We start from the raw sequence: 10,049 nt of genomic DNA, 5'->3' as shown, positions 1-10,049 counted from the left end.
CTTGTTGCCCTGTCCAGGAGGGTGGCTACATCCCCAATGTCGAAATAGAAGTGGCCACACCCCTTGATGCCAAAAGCTTTTCATTTGGTTTCCAGTAGGCATGTTGAGAGAATCCTGATGTGTCCACTGGGAATTGGCTTCACAGTGTTTGGGGTTTGTCTTATTTGGAAGCCGATTTGGGACAGGTGATGCTAGGATGTCCGGAGGAGATATTCCTAATGGGCAGGTATCATACAGACAAGCCCCCTGCCCATATCCCCCACATTTCTATCTGATCTGTGGTAGAAGGTGAGAGTCTGACTTCCTCCAGGGAGGAATAGTTGAAGGCTCCACTGGTTGGATAAGTGACCTTCCCTGGCCAGAGTTTGCCCTCTGGCATGTTAGGAGATGAGGCTTGCATCCTTACCAGACCTAGGCTGGACTGAGATTGTGATCTCCCAAGTATTTATAGGATATCTTTCAGCAAGAAGGAAGTAACATTTCTCATTGCAGATGCTTTTCGCTTAATAACTTCGTTAGTGTTCTTGTGACATTGATTTGTGTCTTTTCCACTTTTGGAAAGAAAGAACATTTAAAAAACATGAAGAGCTGTTGTTTAAACTTAGAAAGAATCCCAGAATCCTCCATATTTAAAAGTTGTTTAATTCTTCTAATTGAAAGGTATAATAAGTAAACAGTTCTTCTAATCCAGTGTTAAAATGAGAGAAGAAATATTTACTTGTTTCCAGTGCAAGACAATCATGTGATTTATCTCTGTGGGATTCGAGATGCTATGGGGGGGGGGTGCACGAGCGTGTGTGGAATGGCTTCAGGTCGCCCTGGATAACTAGTAACCCAGGGAATGAATTTTCCTTTTCTGTGTCTTTAAGACTGAACTTATTGATCAGGAAATGAAGAACATTTTCAGGGCCTCATGATCCCCCTGCAGTAGTATCCAAAGGAGGCAGGTAGTTTAAAAAGGAAGGGGTGACAGGTAGTTAAGAAAGAGAAAAGGGGTGTTAGATCTTGTTTGAAAGGTTACAAATGAATTAAGTTTCGTTATAAAGTGCTTAGTGAATGATTAAAGGAAAGATTGCTCCCAAGTAGTGCTTCTTGGGAATAACTTGATCTGGGTTTCTAATGCAAGCAGCGGAGGGTTTCTGGAAATGAGATGCTGGGGCAGAAAGCTATCATGGTCTGCAGTCACAGTCTGTGGAGGAGGATAACAATAGAGTTATTTGGGCTTTGTGCAACTCTAGAATTTCTGTCTCTCAGATTCCTGGTAGGATTGCTTGCAGAAATATAGGTGTGCTGCCTTGGTTTTTTTCCCCTTCAGTATTCCACAGCTGGGCTTATAGGATTCTCAACTGACTTCCCTAATTCTGTCTTTAATAGTGACATGAACTGCAGGTGGGTGCTGTTCTTTATTTCCATGCACTGCAAAGTTCCACCTGCTGCTTTTACGCAGCTGGAGTTGCTTTAAAGCAGCACAAGCCAAAACATAGTTTATTGGTCAGTGGGCAACCTTGTAAGGACTTGTAGTCACTTGGAATGCATGTAACCTCCCCTGGAAGTCACCCCCCCCCATCCCCAGTGCCAGGCATATGGAGTGTGGTAGGGAAAGCCACTCTGTACATGCTCTGTGGGATTCGTTAAGGATAAGTTCACATTTTCAAGAGCTGAGGCCTGGTACTGTAAACTCATCCAAGACAATAAAGTATCGGATGCTATTAAGCCAGTAACTCACAGGTCTTCCAAGAAGGAACCTTTGGCACCTGCCAAGATATGAATGGCAACAAAGAAAGGGTCTTCTTGGACGTACAGAAGAAGCAGCTATTCACTCTCAGAATGACTGATGGATCTTGCTGCTTGCTGTCAGTCTCCTAGAGGAGGGATATGAATGGGGGTAGAGGCAGCTCTCCATTGCTTCTCTGCATGAGTTACTCATCTCCTCCCAGGCAGGTGGGCTGCAGGTATGCAGAGGGGGTGTTTCTCTGAAGGTGTGCAATTTTCTAGGTAAACTTTAAGGCAGTGGCTTGGTGGGAAATATTGTCCCTATAGGCACAACCCAAAGAAGAGTTAAAGAAAACTAGCACCTGTGTTGGTCTGTACGAACAAACCAGTTCCAGGAATTCTCCCCTCCACCTGGAGCAGGTCTTTTGTAAAACTAATAGGTCCTGAATTATCCATTCAAGACCACAGCATCATCTGCATTACAACAGGGAACAATCTATGATTATTGTTCCCTGCCTCCTACTGTGGGGATTAGGCTAAACTTGGAGGGAACTGGGAACTGTGAGGGGGAAGCAGATAAACTTCAACAGCTGTGCTAATCAAAAAGGTGCCAGTTGTGCACCCCTGGGAGCCCTCCCAGCCGTACCCCCCTGCTTTTGGCAGGATTAGAGTGACGTAAGCCGCTAGTCCTTAATATGGTGTATCTAATATGGTGCGTCTATGAGGCCGTTTTGTCTAAATAATACACTCCCCTTTGCTTATTATAAATTTTGCCGTTTTTATTCTCCGCATTTTTTTCCTGCTTTTCAGATGGAGCAAGCGCCATTCAACTCCATGGGACCAGCTTCTGAGCAGGTATGTGTAGCACTGCATGGCATAGACACTTCGGAGGTTGTGGCAGAATGTCTTTGGATTTTTTTTTTTACCCTAAAAGATGGTCTAGAAAATGAAATGGCTCTGATTTTCATGACTATGCCACATTGTGCAGTTGTAGAGGCTGAGTTATAAATGATGCGTTGCATGTTAAACTGTAAAATATGCTCAGTGTTGGTAAATATTGTGTATCTACATTTTCCCCAAATTTATTTCTTTTACGGGGGAGAATGTTACTTGCCCCTCCCTTTCTGCTCCCCCTATGGATCTGGATAGGTTCTTCCACTGCCAGGTAAGCTGGTATTTATATCTTCTCAAATGTATACAGAATTTTCCTATAACGGCTGCAGCCACTGGCATAAACCTAATCCATCAGCATGCTAGCTGTGCTGGAACTTTTTCTAGCTCCCTCGCGTTCTGGGGGTACACCTTTCCCTTTCCAGATCTTGCAGCCACCGCGAGAGACAGTCCCTGAAATTGCTTCGAAATTAATCCACCGGGGACTGAGCAGTTCCTTTAAGCTCTTGGGCACAACTTCAGTGTGCCTTACTTCTGAGTAAACCCATACAGAATCGACCGGCACAGCTGGAAATCTTTGATCCGGCAGCTGTTTGCTGTGTTGTGCTTATTAAAACTTATTAAAACGACAGAAACAATAACAAAAGCCTCGCAGAGCGCTCCCCCCCCCCACACCCCCGGAAAGTTTGCGCTAGGTAAAGCAGGGAGGGGGGCAGAACCAACCGAAAAAGCAACCCTTTGCTGAACGCCGAGCGCCAGCCTGCCACGGGCTTTAAAACCAAGGAAGGAACGGCAGAGGTTGCATTTGGAGAGACTGATCCTGCGAGGGGGGGGGGGATCAAAGTGGGTCAGAAGGAAAGGGGGGAAGGAGCAGGATGGAGAGATGGCTAAAACTTTAATGGAGAGATGTAAGAGGAATGCAGCCACGGCGGCCGCCCAGACGCTCCAACGGAGGGGGAGGCTCGGGGGGGCCCGGGCGCGCAGCAGCCTCCGCGGCCACCCCGGCGTGCGCCCGGCCGCCCGTGCGCCTCCGCGCCGCCGCCGCCCGCCGCGCCCCCTCCCGCCCTCGCCCCGGAGGCGGCTCAGGCTGGGCGACTCCAATCCGGTGCCGCGCTCGATCCGCCGCCTCCGCCCTCGCCGCCGGTCCGCGTTTTGCGTGCGATCGGAGCTGTATTTCCAGGGCTGTCCATGGCTCGGTGCTGTTGGCTCTCTCTCCGTCTGATCAGCCCAGGCTGCGCGGGGCTCCCTACGGGATCAGAGCGCTCCCCCGCCGGGACTCCACTCCTCACATCCTCCTGCTGGGACTCAGCTACATTTCCAGCCAAGCCTGGCTTTATTATGTGTGTCTGCACTGCAGCCCTAGCAGCAAGATCAGGAGGAGGAAAAAGAGCCAGGACAAAGAAAAGAGAGGGAGGCTGGCGAGCGCTAAAGAAAATAAAAACGCGAGGCGGCAGCAGCGGCGGCGGCGGCGGCGGCGGCGGCTGGAGCAGCGATGAAGGCAGCCGGGTCAGGGCCGTCTCGCCGCGATTAACACATGGAGGCAGCTAGCGAGCCCTACGTCCGTGCAAAGAAACGTTTACCTTGTTTTCAGAAGTGCGTTTGTGCGGGAGGAGGCGGAGGAGGAGGAGGCGGCGGCGGAGAGGAAGGACGCCAGCCCGGACCGGCTGCGAGGCGCGAGGGAGGACGCGGCTCGCCAGCTCCTCGGAGCTTGTGAAGAGCCCCACAAAAGAGAGGGCGAGAGAGGAGGAAAGCGGGGTGGCGGGAGGAGGAAGATTCAGGAGGACTGCCCCGTACTCCATGATTATCGAGAGGATCATGGCTTTTTAAGGGGAAAACATCCTTCCCGTATATTGTCGTTGGCCCCGGTTTGGAAACGCAGGGACCCTTATTGCGAAGGAAATCGGATTTTTTTGAAAAAAGAGGGAGAAGGAAACGGGGGCGCAGTTCGAGCCAGGGGGGCATTGTGAGGGTTTTATGCAACCAGGTTGCTTTACCGGTAATTAAAAACAAAATCAAAATCAAAAGCCCTCTCCAGGCGCCCCCCCCCCCCGCTCCCGCCACCCTTTCGCATCTTTAGGCATGATCTCGCTTGTTTTGCAAATGGGGTGGGTTGTTTTAAAAGTGTGAACGGCGCGAAAGGAAAAGAGAAAGTTTAAATGAAAGCACACAAGGAGCGGGGCAAAAAGCACAAGAAGCTTGGATAGTGGGTTTAAATTGTATTTATTGATTTGCACAACGTCTGTGTGTGTGTGAGAGAAAGAGAGAGAGGAGACCCCAAATTGCAATTGATAAAGGGGCCGGAAAAAGGGGAAAGGGTTTGCTAGAGGCGAGGTCAAGATCTCTGGGCGTCCAAAGTGGGTGTTTAAAAAAAAATAGACTTGGAAGTTGCCGCATTGCAACAGGCAAAGAAGTGAGAAATCAAATAATCGATTCGCGTGCTGCTGTTTCTGCTGCCGCCGCCGCCGCCGCTTCGCCAGCAAAGTTTCCAAGTGGGAGAAGGAAGAGGAGGGGGAAAACAAGAGAGGAAAAGGAGGAAGGGGGGAAGAAGAGAGGAAGAGGAGGAGAGAGAGGAGGAGGAGGGAAGGAAGGAAAAAAGCGAAGAATATCAGAGCTGGAAATGTCCAGAAGGAAGCAAGCCAAGCCGCGCTCGGTGAAAGGTAAGCTGCTGGCCGGGTGACGGAGCTGCGCGCGGGGCGGGCGGGCGTGCGCGCGCGCGCCCCCCTCTCTCCCTCTCCGGAGCTGCGCCGCTTTCGCCGTCGGATCCGCTCGCGCCGCCGGCTCCGGAACGCGGCGGCACAAGCGCCAGCCAGCCGGCCAGCCTCTGCCGCGTGACCAATCAGGGGCTGGGGCCAACCTTGGCGGGGATTGCGATTTCGCAGAGCCTTCCTCCCCATCCCTCCCCACCCCACCCCACCCCACCCCCTCCCCGCGCTTCCTTCCCCGGGCCAGCCCGTGCACCGCGGAGCAGAGGCGGCCGCTTTCTGTCTGCCGCTTCTGGGGGTTTCCACTTCTGCTCCAAGGAGGGGGAACTTCTGGTGCCGTCCTGGGCTGCCATTGCCAGCGGCTTGCCTGCGGGAGCGAGCTCCAGCTTTCCAGGCACTGCAGGCGAGAAGAAAGGCCTCTCTGCGCGTTGAGGAATTAGTTCCACAGAGGGTGTTCTGGATACGGGCGCAGGCTGCCGGGCGAAACCCCAGGGAGCTGCCTCGCCGAATTCTCTGGGGTTGCCTTCACCCAGTCTCGGCATTGCCCCGTGCAGAAAGACTTGTGGTTCTAGCGGAGATGCGCGGCCTTGCACAGAATGATCGCCAGTGTTGCGAACTTCTGGTCAGGTGCACAGAGCCGGATGCAGCGACGCAGCCAGATCTTGAGTGTGGCTCACCATGCGGGACTGAGAGGCGTCAGCCAAGAGTCAGGTGTAAATATAACCCAGGGAAAGAGTCGCATAGCCCCGTGGTGTAGCATAAATCCCGTGGTTTCAGTGGAGGGTTCCCAGTTTGGTCACAACAGTAAAGGAAACATTGACTGTTTTGTTTTGCTTTGTTAAGACAAACGAACAAAGTCTAGGGTTCTAGTTCTCATGGTTGCTGGGGTTTCTGCCATTCCTTCTGGCTCTTGACCCTTGCTTGCTTCATTTGCTGTGACCGCTACCTGTTAAAATCACTTTCCAAGCTATGAAGCTTGGAGTTTTGCCAGAGGGCAGCACAAAAATGGCTGGATCCTGGTATCCTGAGGTCCTCTAAGTGGAAGCCGTGCATACAGGTGTTCGAAGTCTTGCTCAAAGCCCTTTCTCCATTGCAAAAACCCCTCTGCACCGGAAGATGGTCCACCAGGAGCCCTGGAAAGGTATCTTCTGAATCTGCCCTATTGTCTAAGACAGATCTCCTAGGGGCTGTGGCCAAGGTTGAAAGAATTCTTGGACATGGGGATCTTGCATCGTGGAAAAGTATCTGGAGATGACACGCATTGACAGCAAATGCTCTGAGTACAGGAGGTGCTGGATTCAGCACTAGCCTCTCCAAGTAGGGCAGGAAAAGACTCCATGCTGGAAAGTGGCTGCCAGTCAGTGTAGGCGATACTGAACCAGCCAGTATGATTTTGTATAAGATCCTCTTTCTATATACCTGCATATGGACTCTGTTCTCACCTTAGTAGAGAGGCATCTTGTCCCTTTCCAGGGGATGTGGCATTGTATGGACAACTCCAAGCGGCTAAAAGCAACACAAACAAAACCTCTGAATAGTACGCTAGATCCATTTAGACTTTCTGTGCAAATTCCTTACTAAAGATTTGTAGACCTGCAATCGCTGCAAGGTGCTTGCTTAAGAGAAGTTTACGGTGACTGCATCACCAGTGAACATGGTACTCTAAAGGCTTGTAAAATGGTTAAAATTCCACATGGGAGACAACAGAGAGGGAAGGAAATAGAGCTTTTGTAAACAAGAAGAACGCTCATTTATTTCCATTAAGCATAGTTACATTTATAGCGTTTTACTGACTAGCAAGCTAGGTGGCAAACTCTGGACTATCTTTACTCAAGGGGAATGGTATGATCCTTCAGGGACCTCTCCTGTAAACCAGGCTGTGCGCATCCATGAATCCGTGAGCTTAGGAGCTCATTGTGGGACTTGATTTTATACCTTCGGGGTTTGCAGCTGGGCTGTATTTCATACTCCAGAACACTGCCATAGACTTCCATGAAACTTTACAGGAACTCCCCAGGACTGGTTGCACTTCTGGTAAACTGCCTCTTGCATGCCAGTGCCCAACTTTCTCCAGGATAGCTCTTGGTGTGACCCTTTTCTGCAGAGTAAGCGGTTTGTTTTGTGAATGAGGCATGCAATCCAGAATATTTTAAAAGATGACATTCCTATAGAGTAAACCCTTGTTTTGCAGCTACAAATGCAAGAACGTACACTTTGTGGATTTCGGTGGGTTTTTATGAGGGATACTGGGTGAAAGCGTTGTAGTACTGAACCCTATTCAGGAGTATAGCTCCATGAAACTGGCAGTGGGAGCTGCTCAACCTGAACACTGGAGTGTTTTGGTTTTAAGGCACAGTTGTACTTCTTGTTTGCTTCAGAGCCACTTTTCAGTCACTCCATGGTTGCGTTCTTAATTAGGACTCAGCCTGCAAGTTCTGAAAGTTTAACTCGAGTTGGGACAGCAAGAGTTCAGTGCATCTTGGAGAAATTCTTCCAAGGTAGCAGCAGCAGCATGGTGGATGACTGAGCTGCCCAGTTTTTGATCACGTATTTGGACATTTTTCTTTCTCTCCACCCCCACTCCAATTCTCCTGAAAAATTTTCCTTCATGCCACCTTGACAAGACATTGGAGCTTGCAGGAGGATGACCCCCCCCCCCACATCAACCAGATGAGTAGTTGTTGCTGCTTGTAGAAAGTTAAGACATTGCTTTCCCAAACAAACACCTCTAAATTCTCTCCCCTCTCTGGAATTCACTAGCAGTTATATCCCCCCCCCCCCAACAAAAGTTACATCCTCTTTCAACAAAAGCGGTCTTATACCAAAGCAAAGCATTGTCCCCAGGGGCAGCCTTGTGACATTCTGTTGGCAGCTAATGCCAAATGATTTTTATGTAGGCAGGAGAGTAGAATAACTGCTCTTTCTTCTTCTCCTCACTGCCACCATAAGGTTTTATTTCTTGCCATGGACAGGTTAATGCAGTTTGTGATGGGGAAACGATTTGATTTCCCACCTCTTCTGTCTTTTCCCCCAAAGCCTCCACCCCACTTCCTTTTGTTTTCCAGCCTTTTCCTTGCAAAGATTCAGGCAGAATCGCTGTGCAACTTTTATTCATAAATGGTTTCCAACTTGTCGGACTTGACAAAAAGGATTTGGTTATTGGCAGCGGTGGGTGGGGGCGATTCCCCACAGTTTGCCTGTATAGCATTGTGTTTGCATCTGTGTGGGGAGTCCAGCGACTTCCTCCATGTGGCGAAGGTGCTTGCACTGTGTTTTTCCCCATCATCCATTTTAAAGACTTGTGTGCCCTTGGCAGAGAGGAGCTGATTGTGTGTGTGTCTCCGGCCACTTGGTGCAGTAAATATGCACCCTGCAAAAGAGGATTGTTTTGCTTTTTGTCCTCCGTATTCCACCTTAGCGTGTGTGTAGCAGAGGTATGCCGGCCTTTCCCTCTTTCTCTCCCATGCACATTTTGAGAAAGGAGGTAACCTTGCACTCAGGGGTGTCAGATTTGTCGTTCTATTTCTGTAATGGCTGCTGGACTGTGCCACTTTCTTGCTGAATGCACACTGAAGGAGGAAACAGGGAGAAGATAATGTTGCAGTTTGCTTCTCCTCATCCACAAAAAACTGTGTGCGCGCGCAGGGAATATGTTTGCCCAGACAATTTGGGAATTTGCATGAATAGCACAAATCTGTATTTTTCTTTCTTGTTGGATGTATCTATGAATCACCCACTATCTATCGCTGATTGTTTGGAATGGGAAAGTTGCTTCCAGGCTCAGCAAAACTGAAATGAAAAGGTGGGTAGGTAATCTTGAATTGCCTTCCCGTTACATTCTAATTACACATTGAAAATAATGTGAGTACATTTTAAGTGACTGAATGTCGTACGCAGCTCCTGATGTTCCACGAAATTACTTAAAACATAACAGTGTGCGTAGATCACAGGAGAGGCACATCTGTGCTGTGACACCACCTTAATAGGACAGCTCTGTACACGTTTACTAATAAGTAAGTCCGATTGTGTTACTTGGAGCTTAGTGTGTAATATTGCAGGTGTAGTGAATCAAAGAAGCCGCAACATAAATAACCAGAATGCATGAAGCTTTGGTCCATTTTAGAACAAAACCTGATTTTCAATATTACAGAAGATTAACATAGAAGGTATTGTGCAGGAATGTTCAATCGATTGATAATCACTTCATCGGTTGCTTCAGACCAAGGGTTGGAAGAAGGATGTATGCTACTCCGAATTACAAGAAGAACTCAGATTGGGTGCTGTCAGAGGGAGCTCTGAGGGTGTGGCTGTTATCTTACACCCCCATGCAGTTTACGGATGGTGTGAATTCTTAGGCTGATTAAATGGTGGGATCTCAGGTAATCGCAGTGCAGACAGGCCAGCAAGAGGAGGGTAAAGTAATCCAGAAAATGAACAGTAGTTCAAGAGCGCCATGAATAGTTGAGCTTGCCATGGCCACGATTCCAGTTTAGTGTTGCTGCTCGAATCCAGCCATAAAGGAAATTGCAGTGTGAGAGCATAAACATAAAACTTTAGTTTGACTATTTAACCAGATGCTTGTGGGTTATCGGGAGCCTGGGGCAGGAGCATTTAATGGGAGTATATGGCTCGAGAATACATGCCCATTTCAGAGAAGCAATGATGTTTAGATTTGGAACTCTTGTTTCTTTACCTCCAAAATTATATGTACTATTAAAACTTTGACAGCCTACAGGAAACAAG

The 10,049-nt window shown here is 48.9% G+C and overlaps 1 protein-coding gene across 5 annotated transcripts in view; it reads left to right on the top strand.

The window, feature by feature from the left end:
• The first annotated feature begins 2,549 nt into the window (after positions 1-2,549).
• The window catches only part of ZNF423 (zinc finger protein 423), a 314,359-nt gene continuing 306,859 nt past the window's right edge, over positions 2,550-10,049 (top strand). For 4 of the 5 annotated variants that reach the window (XM_044428039.1, XM_044428038.1, XM_044428037.1 and 1 more), the window contains exon 1: positions 4,185-5,261. In XM_044428039.1, the coding sequence (XP_044283974.1) occupies positions 5,222-5,261 (40 nt within the window). In that variant the 5' untranslated portion in view covers positions 4,185-5,221. Of the gene's footprint in view, positions 2,569-4,184; positions 5,262-10,049 lie in introns of those variants that run through there. The other variant, XM_044428042.1, reaches the window with a different exon arrangement.

Source organism: Varanus komodoensis, unplaced genomic scaffold, assembly GCF_004798865.1.
Source record: "Varanus komodoensis strain SLA01 unplaced genomic scaffold, ASM479886v1 scaffold19, whole genome shotgun sequence".
Classification (NCBI taxonomy): domain Eukaryota; kingdom Metazoa; phylum Chordata; class Lepidosauria; order Squamata; family Varanidae; genus Varanus; species Varanus komodoensis.
The sequence above is the reverse complement of the archived record's forward strand: the minus strand, read 5'-3'. Positions and strand labels throughout refer to the sequence as shown.